The following is a 19496-nucleotide window of genomic DNA, read 5'->3' as shown; positions in this document are numbered from 1 at the left end:
CGAGCTACGGTAGCTCTGATTCTGCAAAACAGATACGTAGGCAGCGGGGTAGGGCCCGTGCGAGCACAATCCTTTCTTTTCCCTACATTCTGCATTCATTTTAGTCCAGATTAGCGTAGATTTGTTACACACCCATAGTTTTAGACACAGGCGTGGATACCATCGAGTACGATGGGCGCGAGGGGTGCTAACACCTTCCCCTCGCGTAACCGACTCCCTTACCCTTTTTCTCTGGTCGTGAGACCGTTGTTTTGTTTTGTGGTTTGCTGGCATTCCCTTCCTTTTCAGGATAAATATGTTAGTGGCGACTCTGTTAATTTTCGCGGTAGCGACAGCTGGCGACTCTGCTGGGGACGTCTCGACCTGTTGCTGGTCCGGACCTAGCGAGTCGATCCTAGCGCTTGTGTGTTTATCTTTGGGTGTTTTTACTGCTTTGCATATTTATCTGTTTGCATTGCATTCTATGTGCGCTTTTACTTTTATGCATCATATTCTGGACTGGCTGGATATCTGTCTGTTGGGTGGGTGTTACAAGAGGTAAAAGGCCCAATACCCAGGCTATGTGTGAACCATAGGAACCCTAGGATAGAGTGGGAGCATGGTTTGTCTCGAGGTGTACGTCTCGGGATGGATTATGTGACCACGAGCAGAGTAGTGGTTTCAAACGGAGGTATTATCGTCACCCGCATCCGCGCTGTGATGATGCTTACCTTTGGGCGGACCGTATACTGCGTTTCATGACCTTACCTTGGCCTAGATTTTACCCGTGAGTGGGGCGGGAATCAATGATCATATTAACAGGTACATTGTTGGTGACCGCTGTTCTCGTTCGTGGGTTACCGCTGTTCTCGTTCGTGGGTTACCGCTGTTCTTGTTCGAGTGTACTATGGTCCTTGTTCGTGGGGTACTATGGTTCTTGTTCGAGTGGTAGTCTGTGTTCTATTCCAAGTGTGTTATTGACTAGGGGCTTTGGTTCTGTGGACTGACATTCTATATTCCGTGTGGTATAACATTTGGGGGCCGAACCTTTGGCTCTATACTATGTGTGTTACCGGCAGTCCAGAATGCCTGGTGGGCGGCAACAAGTCCCACCACTTTGCATCATAGCATATTTATTTCCAAAAGAAACGCAAAAAAAAAAAGATATGTATAATAAGCATTTGCATGTCATGTTTTTTAGGGATATTCAGGAGTTCACTCGAGTTAAAGATGGACACTCCCATTGATACTGTCAAGGAGGCAAAGAGACATACGCACACCTACAGCTTTTTTCGAGAGCCGTTGACCGCCTTAGAGGGTTTGAGTTCGTTAATGACCGCTTTTTGCTTGAAGAGTTTCACGGATAATTATGGGAATATCTTGACTTTGTTGGAAACCGTGGTTGATACTCCAGCTTTGCAAACTTTGATGCAATTCTATGATCCTGAAATGAGGTGTTTCACGTTCCAGGATTACCAGTTGGCTCCGACATTGGAAGAGTACTCTATTATTCTTAATCTCAAGGTAAAAAGCGAAGTGCCATTCATCGACGTTCCAAAAGAAGTGAATTTCAAGTTGATTGCTGCTGCTCTTTATTTGAGCATAAAAGAAGTATCTGATAATTGGAAGTCGAATGGAGGTGTCTCGGGGTTCTCTTTGAAGTTCTTGGTGAGAAAAGCTAAAGAGGAATTTGAGAAAAAGAATTGGAACGCGTACAATGCGTTGCTTGCTGTGTCTATTTACGGGATTGTGATGTTCCCGAATGTTCCCAATTTTGTAGACTCGGCCGCGGTACACATCTTCATGGGAAAGAATCCTATTCCTACTTTGTTGGCCGATACTTACTATGCCGTTCATTCCCGATATGAGAAACGTGGCGGTGCTATCACTTGTTGCCTTCAATTGTTGTTCATCTGGTTCCTCTCTTTGTTGCCCAGCAAAGGACCTTTTGTGAAGACAAGGGAGACACTTAAGTGGACCCACAGAATTATGTCACTTACCTCTTATGACATCCAGTGGCCAAAGTATCGAATTAACGTTTCTGAAGTGATTGTTGGATGCGGTAAGTTTGATAATGTTCCTTTGGTTGGTACCAGAGGTTGCATCAATTACAATCCTGTGGTATCCTTGCGTCAGTTGGGGTATACGTTGAAAGACAAGCCGGCAGATCACTTGATAGCAGAGACAGTCTATTTTGAGAAGGGGTCGGATCCAGAAAAGTTGAAGGAGATAATTGTGGCTTGGAAGAAGATCCGTAAGCATAATGGAGCCCATTTAGGGAAGAAGGAATCACTTGCTTTGACACCGTATGTTGAATGGATTGTGAAACGGGTTGGAAACTTGTTGCTGCCATATGACAGGGTTGCACCACTTCAAAAGCAACCTCCTTTGATTCTATCTGAATTTGTGCCAACAGAACTTTACAAAGATGCTCTGGTTACCAACTACAGGTTGCATGAAAGAGAGCAAGAGACCAATTTGAAGTTCTTTGAAGAGAGAGATGCAAAGATGAGGTTGATGCACTAGCTCAAGCAAGTCGAAGGCGCAAGTTCAAGTCAAGCCAGTGCCCGGAGGCGTCCCTATGAGTTGCTAGAGGAAGATTTGTATCAGAAGCAGCAAGAGTGTCTACAGTTACAGAGATCAGAGAGTAGTCTCAAGAGGCAGAAACGGGATTCAGATAAACAGCTAGCAGAAGAGAAGGCTAAGACTGCTCGGCTTGAAGAAGAACTAAGAAGACTCCGAGCCCAACGGAGAGGAGATGGAGAAGCTCATTCTGTTGTCAGACGATCCTAGTGCTGCTGTGGTTTGGATTTGTTTGGTCTAGGGGTTTGATTTGATGTGTATTCTTGATGTTTGTCGCCCATGTCCAGGATTGTTGGATGGGGTCGCATTTTGATGTTCTGGATTTCTTTCGTATGCCTTATGAGCACTTTGTGACGCGGTTATGAACTTGTTTGTATGAACTCAAATTCTCGGTTATGTTTGAATGAAGTATGCTCAGTTTGCTGAATTATTCTCGTGCGTGGATTATTGTTCGAATATATTCTGTATCAGGGTTTCTACGTCCTATTTGAAAGTGGGATGAACTCTTGGATACCTGAAAATTGACAAACATTTCATGCATATCATTCATATATCATACATGGCATATATTTGCAGGTTTTGCAGGTCTTATATCTCATGTCTTGCTGTTTTGTTACCAGAAGGAGTTCTAAGACGGCTAATCACCCGTATCCGACTAGGAGCAATCAGAGAAGACAGATGGAACAGATTCAGGAACAAATGGCTGAGATGAGAGCTCAATTGACAGAGCAGATGAATGCGCAGATGGCGCAGTTTATGGAAGCATTGACTAATGTGACCAAGGGGCAGGATGACTTGCGAGTTCTCGTCGAGAATTCTAAAAGGAATGAGAATGGAGGACATTCGAGGCTGTTCGACGATGTGTCTGGCAGGATTGACGATCACCATGATCCGAATGAGTTTGCTCGCATGGGAGGGCACTATAATCCTTTCAATCAGCATCACGGGTTTCCACCTCCACCTCCGTCTCGTCTGTTGGGAAGGAGAGATAATCAGAACCGTGATAATTTGGATTTCAATGTTGAAAACTTTGATCAGGTATCGAGGCATAGTGCTGAAGGTGCGCATGATGAGGTTGAAAGGTATCGTCTGATTGAAGAACGTCTCAGGGCTGTTGAAGGCAAAGGGGTGTTAGGCATGGATATCAATGACTTGGGGCTGGTTCCTGGTGTGAGGATTCCACCGAAATTCAAAGTTCCATCTTTTGACAAATACAATGGGGCGACTTGTCCCATGACTCATGTCAAAGCATACTATCGTAAGATGTCGGTATACTCTGAGGATGAGGGTTTTCTGATGCATTTCTTCCAGGATAGTTTGGCTGGGGCTTCTTTGGAATGGTATGTTCAACTCGAGCGCACTCATATCCATTCTTGGAGAGATCTTGTGGAGGCTTTCATTAAGCACTATCAGTACAATGTTGATATGGCACCCAACAGGACCCAGTTGCAGAGTTTGGTTCAGGGGTCTAAAGAATCTTTCAAAGAGTACGCTCAGAAATGGCGTGAGTTAGCCGCAAGAGTTCAGCCACCTATGACTGAACGTGAGATGATTGACATGTTCACCAGTACTTTGTCTGGACACTATTATTTGGCTTGCAGTGCTTCAGCAAACTTTTCTGAAATGGTGAGATATGGTGAACGAGTTGAGATGGGCCTCAAGATAGGGAAAATTCAGTTGGGAGCTTCTTCTAACTCCACTGGTGGTAAGAAGCAAGCTGAAGGTTATGCCAGAAGGAAAGAAGGAAATGCTGATGCCATATATGGAAGAAGGGGTTCAGGGAGAAGCAATTCACAGGTTAATGCTGTCATGATCCCAGTACCACAACAACAACATCAGCAGGGACAGCATTCCAGTAATGATCGCTATCCTCCCAGGACTAGGCCTCACAGAAAGATTGATCCGATTCCTATGACCTATGCTCAGGTGCTGCAACATTTGCTTAAGATTGAGAAGATTACTTTGAGAGATGCTCCGAATGCTCCGGACACACAATCTCCGAATTACAATGCGAATGCACGATGTGCTTTTCATTCAGGTGCTGCTGGGCATGATACCGAGAGGTGTATTGCGTTAAAGAACAAAGTCCAAGATTTGTTGGACCAAAAGATTATTCAGTTCACTCCTACACCCAATATTGTCATGTCAACAATCCGATGCCTGCCCATGGGGGTCCAACCGTGAACGCCATTGTCAATGGCGAGGAGGTGGATAGTGATTGTGACTTTGATAGCTGGATTCGTCCAAGTATTCCTGGGGAGATGCCTCGCAACTGGACAATTGAAGATGTCATTCAAGTCACACAAGCTCAGGAGTAAATTCCTTGTTTTTACTTTTCTTATCATGACATAATTCCTACGCTCTGCCCAAGGCGTAGTGAATCATTTGTAGGGCCATGCAGTTCGCATTTTCAAAGTTAATCATGAAATAAAAGGACGTTTTTGCATTCAAATATTTTGCTCCTTGTCTTTCTTTTTAACTTTTTCCTTTAAATGGCAATGTTTTTGCACACACTTGCACATAGCTTAATAAAAATAAAACTAAAATAAAAACATCAATCATGCAGATGTTCCACTACCACGGATTCCATTGGTAACAGTTCCGCTATTGCTTATTATGATTTTGACAATCCGATCTACCAAGCCGAGGAGGAAGCTTATGAAGATTGTGATCTTCCCGACGAGTTGGCTAGATTGTTGAAACAGGAAAAGAAAGCGATTCAGCTGCATCAGGATGTAATTGAGATGGTAAATGTTGGCACTAAAGAGCAAGTCCGAGAAGTCAAGATAGGGGCTGCGCTTGAGAATAGTGTGAAGCAGAGGCTTATTGTTATGTTGAAAGAGTATGCAGACATCTTTGCTTGGTCCTATGAGGATATGCCTGGTCTCGATACAGATATTGTGGTACATCGTCTACCTCTCAAGGAAGATAGTCCTCCTGTTAAACAGAAGCTTCGAAGGACTCGCCCAGATATGTCTGAGAAGATTAAGAAAGAGGTTGAGAAACAATTTGATGCTGGCTTTCTGCAAGTTGTGAATTACCCGCCGTGGGTTGCGAATATTGTTCCTGTGCCTAAGAAGGACGGAAAGGTCAGGATGTGTGTTGACTATAGAGATCTTAATAGGGCGAGTCCAAAGGATGATTTTCCTCTTCCTCACATTGATGTGTTGGTAGATAATACTGCTCCTTTCAAAGTGTTTTCCTTCATGGATGGCTTCTCTGGGTACAATCAGATCAAGATGGCACCAGAAGACATGGAGAAAACAACGTTTATCACACCATGGGGAACTTTCTGCTATAAAGTCATGCCTTTTGGGTTGAAAAACGCAGGGGCAACGTATCAGCGCGCCATGGTGACTCTTTTTCACGACATGATTCACAAAGAGATTGAAGTGTATGTCGACGACATGATTGCAAAGTCTCACACTGAAGAAGAGCACTTGGTTCACTTGCAGAAGTTGTTTGAAAGGCTTCGGGAATTCAGACTGAGGTTGAATCCAAACAAATGCACTTTTGGAGTGCGATCCGGAAAGTTGTTGGGCTTTGTTGTTAGTGGAAAAGGTATTGAGGTCGATCCTGCCAAAATAAAAGCTATACAAGAGATGCCTGAGCCGAGGACAGAAAAAGAGGTTCGTGGTTTCTTAGGGAGATTGAACTACATTGCTAGATTCATCTCTCATCTTACGGCCACTTGTGAACCAATATTCAAGTTGCTAAGAAAAGATCAGACGGCCAGGTGGAATAATGATTGTCAAAAAGCATTCGAAAAAGTGAAAGAGTATCTGCAGGAACCTCCGATACTAATGCCTCCAGTTCCAGGAAGGCCTTTGATTATGTACCTCACAGTTCTTGAAAATTCAATGGGATGTGTGCTGGGTCAACATGACGAGTCTGGCCGAAAAGAGCATGCAGTATACTACCTTAGCAAAAAGTTTACCGACTGTGAATCCCGATACTCACTGCTCGAGAAAACTTGCTGTGCTTTGGTGTGGGCTGCTCGCCGGCTGAGGCAGTATATGTTGGTTCACACCACCTTACTGATTTCCAAGATGGATCCTATCAAGTATGTTTTTGAGAGGCCCGCTCTTTCCGGAAGAGTAGCCAGGTGGCAAATGATTTTGACTGAATATGATATCCAGTATACTACCCAGTAAGCCATCAAAGGTAGTGTGTTGGCGGATTATCTTGCGCACCAGCCGGTCAAAGATTATGAACCGATGAAGTTTGAATTCCCCGATGAGGATGTGTTGTACATCAGAGATTGTAACATTCCCGGACCAGAGGAAGGACCCGAACCAGGATCGCGATGGACGCTCGTGTTCGATGGTGCCTCTAATGCACTCGGGAATGGTGTTGGAGCTGTAATTACTTCTCCATCAGGTTTTCATATTCCATTTACAGCCAGAATCTGTTTTGATTGCACTAATAACATGGCTGAATATGAAGCCTGCATTTATGGTATCGAAGCTGCGATTGATTTGCGAATCAAGTACTTGAAAGTTTATGGGGATTCCAATCTTGTCATTAGCCAGATCAATGGAGATTGGGAAACTCACCATCAGAATCTGATTCCATACAGGGAGCATGTGATGAGACTCATTCCTTACTTTGATGAGATCACATTCGAGCATATTTCTAGAGAAGAGAACAATCTTGCTGATGCTCTCGCTACCTTGGCTTCCATGTTCAAAGTGAAATGGGCCAACGAAGCGCCTAACATCACCATCAATAGGTTGGATGAGCCGGCATTCTGCTTTGAGGCTGATGTTGAGTTGGATGGTAATCCTTGGTATCATGATATCAAAAAGTTCCTCGAAACTCAAGAGTATCCTCCCGAAGCGTCGGTGACTGATAAGAAGTTTCTGAGAAGGTTTGCAGCTAAGTTTTACCTCAACGGTGGTGTATTGTACAAGAGGCATCATGACGGTGTGTTGCTCCGATGTGTTGTGAAGGAAGAAGCTTCAAAAATCATAGAGGAAATGCACGAAGGCGAGTTTGGTACCCATTCAAGTGGGCATACAATGGCTAAGAAGATCTTGAGGGCTGGTTACTATTGGTCCACTATGGAAACTGATTGTCATAACCATGTCAGAATTTGTCACAAGTGCCAGATTTATGCTGACAAAGTGCACGTGCCGCCTGTGCCGTTGAATGTTTTGACTTCTCCGTGGCCTTTTGCAATGTGGGGCATTGATATGATTGGAGAGATTAAGCCTACTGCTTCTAATGGGCATCGCTTCATTTTGGTTGCCATCGATTACTTCACCAAGTGGGTTGAAGCCGCATCTTATGCGAATGTCACCAAGCAAGTGATTACTCGCTTTATCAAGCACAACATAATATGCCGTTATGGGATTCCTGAGAAGATCATTACTGATAATGGATCAAATCTCAATAACAAGTTGATGAAGGAGCTTTGCGAGTCCTTCAAGATCAAGCATCACAATTCTTCTCCGTACTGTCCAAAGATGAATGGCGCTGTTGAAGCAGCCAACAAGAACATTAAGAAGATTGTGCAGAAGATGGTAGTGACCTACCGAGATTGGCACGAGATGTTGCCTTTCGCCTTGCATGGCTATCGCACCTCTGTGCGTACATCGACTGGGGAAACTCCTTTCTCACTTGTTTATGGCATGGAAGCGGTATTGCCTGTTGAAGTTGAGATTCCTTCCTTGAGGATTATGAAAGACGTCGAGCTTGACGAGTCAGAATGGGTACAAAATCGGATGGATCAGTTGAACCTCATTGATGAAAAGCGCTTAGCGGCCATCGGACATGGTCAGGTGTACCAAAAGAAGATGAGGAAAGCTTTTGACAAGCGGGTGCGACCCCAAAGCTACAAGCCAGGTGATCCGGTACTCAAAAGAATCATTCTCCCTCAAGGCGATCCTCGAGGCAAGTGGACTCCGACGTATGAAGGCCCCTTTGTTGTGCAGAAAGTATTCTCTGGCGGCGCCATGATGCTTGCAACAATGGATGGCGAGAACTTTCCGCACCCTGTGAACGCAGATGTAGTCAAAAAATACTTCGCATAGACCTGATAAAAAAAGAAGAAAAAAATAAAGAAAAAAGAAGAAAAGAAAAAAAAAAGAGAAAAGAAAATGAATCAGGCAAAAGAATGAAAAAGAAACAAATATACCCGCTAAGTTGAAAACCCGAAAGGGCGGCTTAGGCAAAAAAGGGACAAAAGCGAACGACTACATCTCGCATGCCACCATGGCAATCACTCTTCATACATGCTTAGGGCTCCCGACCGAGGGATAAGCAAGACTCCGTGTTCTTGAGTTTGCACCTGGCAACTCAAATCCCTAAAGCATTCTCCAATTCCAATCGTCGTGTTTAGGGCTCCCGACCGAGGGATAAGCAAGACTCTGTGTTCTTGAGTTTGCACCTGGCAACTCAAATCCCTAAAGCACCCACCAAACCCCGTCGGGTCCACAAGTTCGGTGACATTATCAGATCGGGCAGTGATCAATCCTAATGAGTACGGTCTTCCAAAGAAAGGAGATGAGAACGTCGAGATTATAAAAGTGATAGCGGGATCGAAACTAATGGATATCCGTTTCACATTGCCATTTCTCTTGTATTCAAAAATTGTGTGGTTACCTCTTACTAGGAACTACTTCTGAAAATTATATGCCTTTCTTACGAGCGCTTTCGTTCTCAATTAATAAAGATCTTTCTATCTTAAACAGCTGTTTTCTTTTACTGTTTTGTTTGCATAAAACGTCCTGAGTTTGTGTTAAACTTTGCATATGAAAACTGCATTGCTTTTACAATACATGATTAGAAATGATAAAAAACCTTGAATTTGCTTCGAAGTCTTGTGTAACCAAGATGCCATGCTATATCTTGGGGCGTCTTCATGTGTTTACCTCGCAGGTACCATCCTTTCAAGTATGCTATGTCTGCGCGTTGGTGGATCTATCCAAACAGGAGGTTCTCACTCCCCAGCTAAGCGCATCTTAATGAAATTTCCTCATTCTCTCCAGCTGAGTGCGCATGAGGGAGATTTCTTCATTTCATATCCTCAGCAAAGCACGTCTCAATGCAAACTCCGTGTTTCAGGAGCCTTATTCCCCGGTGGAATATCTTCTCCCCAAGTTGAATCATGATTGAATGGTATCTGATTCCCTATTAAGCTCTTAATGAGGTTCCTTGCCCGAGTTCCTCATTCTCCCCAGTAGAGCGTTTCTCTCCCCAACAGATTAACCTGTTTTCCCCAGGAGAGTCATCTTATTCCCCAGCGGACTGCTTCTCTCCCTAACAGGGTGACCTATTTTCCCCACAAGAGTCATCTTATGCCCCAGTGGAGTTGTCTCAATAAAAGGTTCTTATGCTAAGTTCCTTATCCCCAGCGGATTTCTCGTATCCCTAGCGGATCGATATGCGGAAGTATTCATCTTCCCCACTGAGTTCTCTCCTCAGCAGAGGTTCGCATGCATCCTCAGCAGAATCTGCATCCTTCGAGGATTTCCCCAGCGGAATACTTTATCCCCTAGCAAGTCTGTCACTCCTCACCAGGGTTATCTCCATGACTTGCTCTTATCTCCACATCCCCAGTGTGTCGAAGATTGGCTTCCCCAGCAAGGTTCGCCAGGATATTCCCCGAGTTCAGTGGGATGCTCTTATCCTCAAGCAGGATTCATTCCCCAAGCAGAGCTCGCATCCAGATTTGATCGTCTCCAGTAGATTTCTGATCCATCTTTGCCAGCTCGCAGTTTGTGACTTCTGGTCACTCATCTTGTCCTCCCCGCAGAGATCCATGCTCTCTCCAGGACTTCTTCAGCAAATCAGTGCTCCTCCGCTGTTTCCCCAAGCAGCGTCTGAATCATGCATCATTTGCATAGCATTCTCAAAAGCGTGTAGCGTCTTCCTTCTCGGGAACGTTATTCCATACACATTCATACATGCATCGTGCATAAATCATATCATGTCTGTCTCTTTTCTGCAGGAAAGTTACCCAGATTTCAAATGCTCCCCAGAGAGCAATATTCGCCTAGTCATTACAGGCGCTCATCCTGATGCTTTGTCATGCAGAAGAGGATTGTTCTACTTATTTTCTGACGCAGTTCAGATCAGTTCAAAGACATTCCTATTCCCGATGTCCCCAGATCGGTGGAAGATATTTGTTCCTATTCCTGATAAATCAGACTTTCAGTTGAAGGAACCGCCTCCGGATCTCCCAAGATCTTCCGAAGGAGCAAGCCCTCTGATACATCAGATCAGTTGGAAATATCTACTCCCTGACGATTTAGTTCGTTCAGAAGAAGAAATTCGTTTGCCCAGTCCTGATGCTTAACCATCAGTTGAAGACGTTTTCTTTACCCGGCGTACACAGTTCGGAAGAAACATCCGTTCCTATCCTAATATCCAGTTTCAGATTAGTTGAAGGAACCGCCTCCGGATCCCCGAGATCTTACTAAGGAGCAAGCCACTGATATCATCAGATCAGATGGAGATGTTTGCCTGATCGACTTTGTCCTTCAGATGAAGATTGTCCTACTTATTTTCTAGCATCATGTCTAGATCAGTTTAAAGGCATTCTTTCCCCGGCGTACACAGTTCGGAAGAGATATTGTTCTTATCCTGATTACCAGTTCAGTTGAAAGAACCGCCTCCGGATCCCCGTGGTCTTACGAAGGAGCTAGCCGCTAATTCCCAGATTAGTAGGAATATCTACCTGATGATTTAATTGCATCAGAAGAGATGTCTGCCCAGATTCCCAGATCTTGATTCCCAGATCAGAGATACCTATTACCTGTTGATATCCAGATCAACCGGTGTATCTCATTCGATTCCCAGATCGACTTAAGACATCTATCCCGATGCAAGTTCGGAGACATCTGCTACGTTTGATACTCAGATCATTCGAGATGTTCCTTCTCTTGATAACCAGATCATTTGAAGTGTTTCCCCTGCCTGTGGGTGCCCGTTCCTCCTTTTTCACAAGTTGGAGCATATTTATTATCCGGATCAATTGAAGTTTTTTTCTCCTCGCCTGTGGGGTGGTACATTCCTTCTTCATTTCAAGATGGAATCTTCTATTGATCAAGAGCGCAAATTTTCGAGTTCATTCTGGTATTCAATCTCCTTCCACCTCAACGGTTCGAAACTTTCGTTTCTCACTCGTCAGGTTCAAGAAGTTTGAATAGGGGCAGCTGTTGCACCCCAAAATTTGCCCTCTTTATTTGAGCTATAAGTTAATAATGACGTTTATTTCGTCATTTCAAAATTGAAGAAAAATAATAAAGAGTTTTCATGGGTTTAAGAAGAAAGGCGTGAAAAATGGTTTAAACAGTGGAAATACGAGAAAAATTCGCAAGTCATATTTGGAAGGTGATAATCTACTTGTTACCAGTACATTCTGAGTTTCCTGATTCTGCGCCTGCAAAAAGATTTAACTCTGTACCAATTGTGTCAGTACTATTTATCTGTAAATAAATAAATAGCATGTGTGAAGTAATAAACAGCATTTGGCGTTTGCGTAAGAATAAATTCAACTGCAAGCCAAATTACTATATAAGAAAAATTCTAAAAACTAAGTATTTCATATATCAGGATCTTTGTTGAAATAAAAATCCATGATTATATGAGACTTTTAATTTTCAGATTGGAGTTTTCTTGAAAAATAATGCGGGCAAATTTTGGGGTATAACAATATCATAGCAGGAAGAATAGATATGCCAATCTGTCAACAATAAGTTTAGAAATAATTTTAAACATAAAGTTAGCAAGGGCAATAGGCCTATAGTGGTTTAGAGTGTTAGGCTCAATGTTCTTAGGTATAAGGACAATAGTGTTAGAGTTATAATTTGGAAGAATCCAGTCCTGCAGAAAAAATTGGTTAACAGCCATAAGAACATCCTTTTTTTTTATTATGCTTCAATACTTTTGGAAGAATATGGCTCCAAATCCATCAGGGCCAGGAGTAGTTCATACTTTAAGTTCATAACCGCATGAGTAATCTCCTCAACACTAGGAGCAACAGCCAGCATAACATTTGTGCTATCATTCACAAGCTTTGGAATGACTTTCTCAATTAAACATGTATCCTGCTGTTGCACCCCAAAATTTGCCCTCTTTATTTGAGCTATAAGTTAATAATGACGTTTATTTCGTCATTTCAAAATTGAAGAAAAATAATAAAGAGTTTTCATGGGTTTAAGAAGAAAGGCGTGAAAAATGGTTTAAACAGTGGAAATACGAGAAAAATTCGCAAGTCATATTTGGAAGGTGATATGAGCTTAGTTCCCGCGTTATCTTGACTGTTTCGACGATGTCTACAACTTTCGTGTTCGGCTCGGAAGCTAATTCTTTGAAGAAGGTCGTCGAATTTGCAAATTACTTGAGGTTTCGCAGTGAAAAACGGTGCTGAATGTAGGATTTTCGGACAATAAAGAATTCATATCTCACAATCCGCTCGTCGGATTTGCTTGAAAATTTAACTAGAGGTTCGTGTCATCATTATCAAGATTTCATATGCTCGGACCGAAGACCAATTATGCACTGAAAACTCCCAGCATTTTAATGATCGTCGCACTGTTTCGGTGAAAAGTATGTTTTCGAGTGTGTCGCACCGAGTTTGAAAATTCATAACTTCTTCGATTTTTATCGTATGAAGCCCATTCTGGTGGCATTTTCTTGGAAATTTCGTTAGCTTCGATTCTTCGTCACACATGCCAGGTCGGATTCTGAGCCGAAGATGAGGTTTTATCGAGTTCTTTGAGCGGTACGCGCAAAATTCTGCACAGTCGCGTTTGTTTGGACCGACGTTTCTCGTCATTCAAACGCGCGTATTTTCTTCGTCGCTTATCCGTTTGAGGCGATTCTCGCGGCTATGATCTACGATTTTAGTCACCTTCGAGTGGACGTTGGTTTCGTTCCGAGATTCAGAGCCGAACCGAGTTTCCTTAAAAACGAGCCAAAACAAGACGAACCGAGGGCAATTTAGACATTTCGCGTTGACAATATATAAACATTTTGCTCTTCACAAATGAAGAGGAGGACTCTCATAATTTCAATTCACCAATTCTTCACAAACACATTCTCTCAATTCTCTCTCAATTCTCTTGAATCAAAACCACAAATTACATAAAACTTTCATCAATATTCATCAAATTTCATCAAGATCAAGAATATGGATTGAAGAATCAAGATCGAAGTTCGAATTTCTCTTCCTCTCTCCACATAGTCTCGCGCGCCTCCCTCTCTCTCTCGCTCCGAATTTCGTTCGAGTTTGTGTCGCGTTCGTGTCGTGTTCGCGTTCGTATCGTGCTCGTGTTCGCGCTTCGGTTAGATCTTCATTCGGTAAGCTTTCGGATCTTGAATTAAGTGCTTAATTGTTGATCATTATGTGAATTCGAATCTGGATCTACCTTCTTGTTCTTGATCAATGGATGATTGATAATGATTGATCGGTGAATTTGTGTATTTTTGCTCGAAATTGATCGTGTTCATATGGATTATGGTTAGAATTGATGTTTCGTTGTTGATGAATTGTGTTCGTGTTCGGATCCGTTGATTTGTTGGTGAATTTGTGTGTATAATTGTTGTTGATAATGTGTGTTGCTTGCGATGTACTTAACGTGTTTGTATAAATGCATGTGCCGCACTTTTGATTGATATTTGACTTGTTTGACGCGTCGCACTTGACATAATTGTTAACATGTGGATTGTTTGATGCGTGAATGCGTATATGTTGTGATGTAATGTTTGTTTGCGCTTAATTGGTACGTTTTGGATTGAGTGCGAATGGCTCCGGAGCCTTAAAAATGCATGAAAACTTGTTTTGTTACGCCAGGAACCGGGTTGTCCCAGGCGGGAACCGGTTCCCACTCAATCCAAAATTTGTGTTCTCTGTGTTTTTGTACCAGGAACCGGGTTGTCCCTAGGGGGGAACCGGTTCCTGGCTTGCTAACTTTTGTGTTCTCTGTTTTTTTGTATGGGGAACCGGGTTGTCCCTAGGGGGGAACCGGTTCCTGGCTTGGTAATTTTCATGTTCTCTGTGTTTTTGTATGGGGAACCGGGTTGTCCCTAGGTGGGAACCGGTTCCTGGCTGCCTGCAATTTTTGCTCTCTGTATTTTTGTATGAGGAACCGGGTTGTCCCTAGGGGGGAACCGGTTCCCAGTTTTCCTGAATTTTTGCTTCTCTGGTTTTTGTATGGGGAACCGGGTTGTCCTATGTAGGAACCGGTTCCTGAGTGTAATTTTTTCATATTTCATTTTCTAACTTCAAACTTTCGTATCTTTTCACTCGTAACTCCGATTTGTGCGTTCTTTATATCGTTGGAAAGCTTGTGAAACGTGCTATCTCATGAGACGATTGATATTGATTGTTTGATAAGTTCTCCATGTTTGATTTTCCTTTTCATGTTGATCGTTTATCTTACATTTACATAACTTGTCCGTTTCTTTTCGCTTTATGGTAATAACGCAATTCCGATTGCGATATTTGTTATCTCTAACTTGTGTGCTAGTGTGCAAGGCTTTTGGACGGTCACCGATCGATTCTTATTACTTGAGTGTTCCGCTTTATTTGCGGGACACATTTCCATCCACTCGTATCGTGTTCTCATCTTGGAGACACGTTCCTATTACTTTATACTTGCTTGTTTGGTTTGCTTGTTCCTCTTGCAGGTGTATTGTGATTATGCTCGACGCGTATGTCGACCTTTGTGTGCTTTCATGGCTAATCGGTGTGCTGACTATTTGCTTTTGCTTTGCTAGCTCGCTCGCGGGATTCTAGTTTCTTCGCTTTGCTTCGCTTTAGTTTACGGATCATCATCCGTTTGGTACTGATTCCGTTTCCTTTTATCTTTTCTCGCATTTTATCGCTTTCTAGCATCATCCTTTAACATGAGAAGTAGGACTTAGACATGCATCTGGCCAAGCCCTCGAAAGAGGCTCTGTTTTTGTTGGTGTGTTTACATTTGTGCTTTGCGGCAGGGAGTCACGGTGTAATAAGTCCTATATGGCACTCCGTTAAGTCCTCATGGAAGGCATGCGGTCAAGGGTTCGTAATCAACCCCCGCCTAGTCTCATCGAGTCCGTTCGGTATGCGCGCGCTACGCGTTGCTTGCTTCCGAACCTGCACAAGATCTTGTTATCGAGTATGTCAGGAAAAGGGTTCATGCAGCCGGACCCCCGCCTTTCCTATAGCTCGCGTCGCTCGACGTTGGTGCTCGGTGTACGCACGCACCGTTTTCCTTTACGATCCGTGACGGCTTGGTTGCTGAGAGGGGTCCGCTCTCTTGTCTATGGCCCGATCATTTTCGCGAGGTCTAATGCTTGGTTGACTTGGGTTGAGCTGCTCCCCTTGGCTATGGCGGGACCGCTTTTCTACCATTCGGTCAGTACCGTTGGTTTTGTTTGCTTCACGAGCGGATGCTCGTTTGTGTGATATTCTTGTTTGCCTTCGCTTTTTCCCCGTAGGTTGTTAGCTTAGCTTAGACTTGCACCCTTTGTATGATAACATTAGGTAGCAAGCTTTCCCCCTTAGCTTAGGTTTTCCTCATGCATTCTTTAAAACACAAACCACACTCTTTGATTTTCTTTTCTTAAGAACTTGTTATTTCCGCTCCATTCCCAAGCATAAGCCTCCAAAGGTCGAGCAGCGGAGTGTGAATGTAACTCGTTCACCTAAAAAACACAAAACAAACAAAATTAGTTAGCCGAGCTACGGTAGCTCTGATTCTGCAAAACAGATACGTAGGCAGCGGGGTAGGGCCCGTGCGAGCACAATCCTTTCTTTTCCCTACATTCTGCATTCATTTTAGTCCAGATTAGCGTAGATTTGTTACACACCCATAGTTTTAGACACAGGCGTGGATACCATCGAGTACGATGGGCGCGAGGGGTGCTAACACCTTCCCCTCGCGTAACCGACTCCCTTACCCTTTTCTCTGGTCGTGAGACCGTTGTTTTGTTTTGTGGTTTGCTGGCATTCCCTTCCTTTTCAGGATAAATATGTTAGTGGCGACTCTGTTAATTTTCGCGGTAGCGACACCTGCAGAGAGACATCTTGATTAAATAGATTAGAGAAATGATTAACAAGGTGAGTTTCAATAGCATGTTGATCAGTGGTGACCACATCATTGATGTTCAGAGAAGAGATAAGGTTGTTCTTCCTTCTAATCTTGGCATAGGTGTGAAAGAACTTTGTGTTTCTATCTCCCTCAGTATGCCATTTAACATTGGCCTTTTCCTTCCAGAACTCTTCCTCTAAAATAAGGGCATTTTCAAGCTCATGCTGAGCCTTGACCTCCTCCACCTGAAGACTTTCAGAATAACCAGTTAAGTTAAATTTCTGTTGAATATCATTCAGTGTTTTTTCAGCCTCTACAACTTTTATTTTCACTTCTCCAAAAATGTTCTTGTTCCAATCTTTTAACTTGGTTTTGAAGATTCTAAGTTTCTTATCAAGGATGTACATGGGACAACCATATAACTTGATGTTCCAAGTTTCCTTTATGATTCTCTCATAATCATCTTGAAGAGTCCACATATTAAGGAATTTGAATTGGGATTTAACATTGATTTTATCTAAAACACAAGTAAACAAAAGGGGATAGTGATCAGATTTTATTTTGGATAGAGTATGATAAACCACGGTACTAGAAGTGTCAAACAACTCTAAGTTACAAATGACTCTATCCAATCTTTTTTCAATCAAGTGCCTTCCTTTTCTTCCATTACTCCAAGTAAAAAATGACCAACAATAGGTAAATGAATACGATGATTGGAGTCAGACCAATAAAAGAAATCCTGCATGGTTATACTGGCAGGGGTGTTAGAACCTTTGTATCCATCAGCACTAATTATGGCATTAAAGTCACCAATCAAAAGACCAAGGATTATTGTTGTTAGAAATAATACTATTAAGATTATTCCATAGATAATAGTGTAACAGGTGGAAGCATAAATTACAGGGTAACCAAAAACCCTGTTATTAAGACTAGTAGAAAATGAAACATATTGATCGTCTATAAATAGAATGTCAGGGTTTAAGTAAGACTTACAAAAACACCAAAGATTAGGTAACAAACCTTCTCTCTTATTAAAAGAAAAGGGATTTAGATCAAATCTATGCAGCCATCTTTGAGGGAAACTGGAATAGTCCATCCAAGGCTCAGCAATGAAGTCAAACTCAAGAGAATTATTTTGAATTAACCTCCTTAGAGGCAACCTAAAGGAACTATTAGCAATACCTCTGATGTTCCAGTATAGGCACTTCATAAGGAAATGTTTTTAGGACTAGGCATAAGCCTAGCAGTATCTACAGATTTGGCCTTCCTATTTCTCCTCTTCTTGCTGGTAACAAGTTGAAAATCTTTATGTTGAAATAAGTCCACACCTGGATCCTCCAAGTCAACCATGTTATTCCAAGACTCATAAAAAAATTTTGTAACATGTTCCTTGTATCTTTCATCTAGCTGTGTTTTAGGAACATAATTCACCATCTGAGTAGCATCCACATATTCTCCTTCTAAAGAACCTTCATTATCAAGAGGATTTCCATGTGTAGTGATTGGATGAATAGGCACTAGAATAGAATCTTCATTCCTAACATTTGTATTATTATTGGGAACTTCTACATTGTTCTCCACCATAGGAGTTAGAATAGGTGTTGTTCCATCAGCTTCTTATCCTCTATCAAGATGTGGCACTGGGTTAACTTTAGAGCTTTCCCCTAATGTGAATTTTTTTCCTGTAAGAATGAATACATTTTTATCCTGCGTTTTTAAGTTCTCTTTTTCTTTACCATTGGCTTGCTCCTTCCTTTTACAATTTGCAACTGAGTGCCTAATGCAATTATAAAAGTTACAAAACTCAGGAATTTTTCATATTCATTGTCAACAAAGAAAGCAAATATCACCCTTTCGACTAAAACTTTTAGCTAAGCTCTTTTGTAAGATCTAAATCCACCAGGATTATGAAAAAATGCCCAAAGGGCCTGTCAAACGCAGATTTATTTGAGGCAGAGTCAATACACGTCGGCGTACCTATTGTTGGAGCGGTAAAGCGGCAAGCAAAAAGTAATAGGTATTATTTATTACTGGGTGATATAGGTTATATCGTATCGTAGTCCACAGAGATTGATAGAGAAAAATTGCCGTTCGACTATCTCGCATTCTAAGTTTCATGATTGGGTGCGAAAGGTAAAATGCGGGAAAAGTAAATAAAAGCAATTAAACAATCTATTGCAGCTTAAGAGAATTCATTATGGAATCGTATTTCTACTCAACCCGTCGAATACTTAAATTTGAAGTTCTTTTCAAAAACACACTCATAATACGCATCAACATCACCAGGCATCATTCGAGACGCCACATCAGTGACCATTTCTGAAACACCGATGAAAACCCAACCGTACTATTCACATCAGCGATTTCTCCACCAACACAAACACACGGAGGCATTAAACTCGATACCCATTACGGTTATTAGCTCTAAATCCATGTCTGAAACCTAGAAACTAATAGATATCATTCCTAATCAAGATCTATGATGTCCATTTCTGCAACAACACAAATCTGAACCATTTAAGCAAAAAGATCAAGAACAACAACAATTATGATTTGTAAAGCGAATATATAAACAATCCAAAGATCAAAATATATACATACAAGAGAGGAAAAATATAAATACAAATCCCACCATTGGAATGGGTCACAGGGAAGAAGAAGAACAAGCGGAAACTTCTCGTGTTTGTCGGCACAATCGAAGACCACCCGAGCTAAATCGACATGATGAGACACCCAAAAGTGTTGCTTGAACCTCTAAACTACAAAGAATGGATCAGAGTTCAACTTTGTCCAAGAATAGGTGATAAAACCCTAAAATAACAAAGTTGTCCTATTTATACAAAAACAGAATTTCGCAGGGCGCGCGACGCGCCCTTTCACTAAATGTACCAAACCGCCCTACGGCGC

The 19496-nt window shown here is 42.3% G+C and overlaps 1 protein-coding gene across 1 annotated transcript; it reads left to right on the top strand.

Annotated features, from left to right (window-relative positions):
* The first annotated feature begins 1209 nt into the window (after window positions 1-1209).
* Window positions 1210-2505, top strand: LOC131596765 (uncharacterized). The gene has a single exon (XM_058869507.1). It carries the CDS (start codon window positions 1210-1212, stop codon window positions 2503-2505), a length of 1296 nt encoding a protein of 431 aa, XP_058725490.1.
* The last annotated feature ends 16991 nt before the right edge of the window (window positions 2506-19496 follow it).

Source organism: Vicia villosa, linkage group LG4 (assembly GCF_029867415.1).
Source record: "Vicia villosa cultivar HV-30 ecotype Madison, WI linkage group LG4, Vvil1.0, whole genome shotgun sequence".
Lineage (NCBI taxonomy): Eukaryota > Viridiplantae > Streptophyta > Magnoliopsida > Fabales > Fabaceae > Vicia > Vicia villosa.
The sequence above is the reverse complement of the archived record's forward strand: the minus strand, read 5'-3'. Positions and strand labels throughout refer to the sequence as shown.

Bases quoted from the DNA above. Each gene is read 5' to 3' on its own strand.
- LOC131596765 (XM_058869507.1), top strand. From the start codon at position 1,210: ATGGACACTCCCATTGATACTGTCAAGGAGGCAAAGAGACATACGCAC.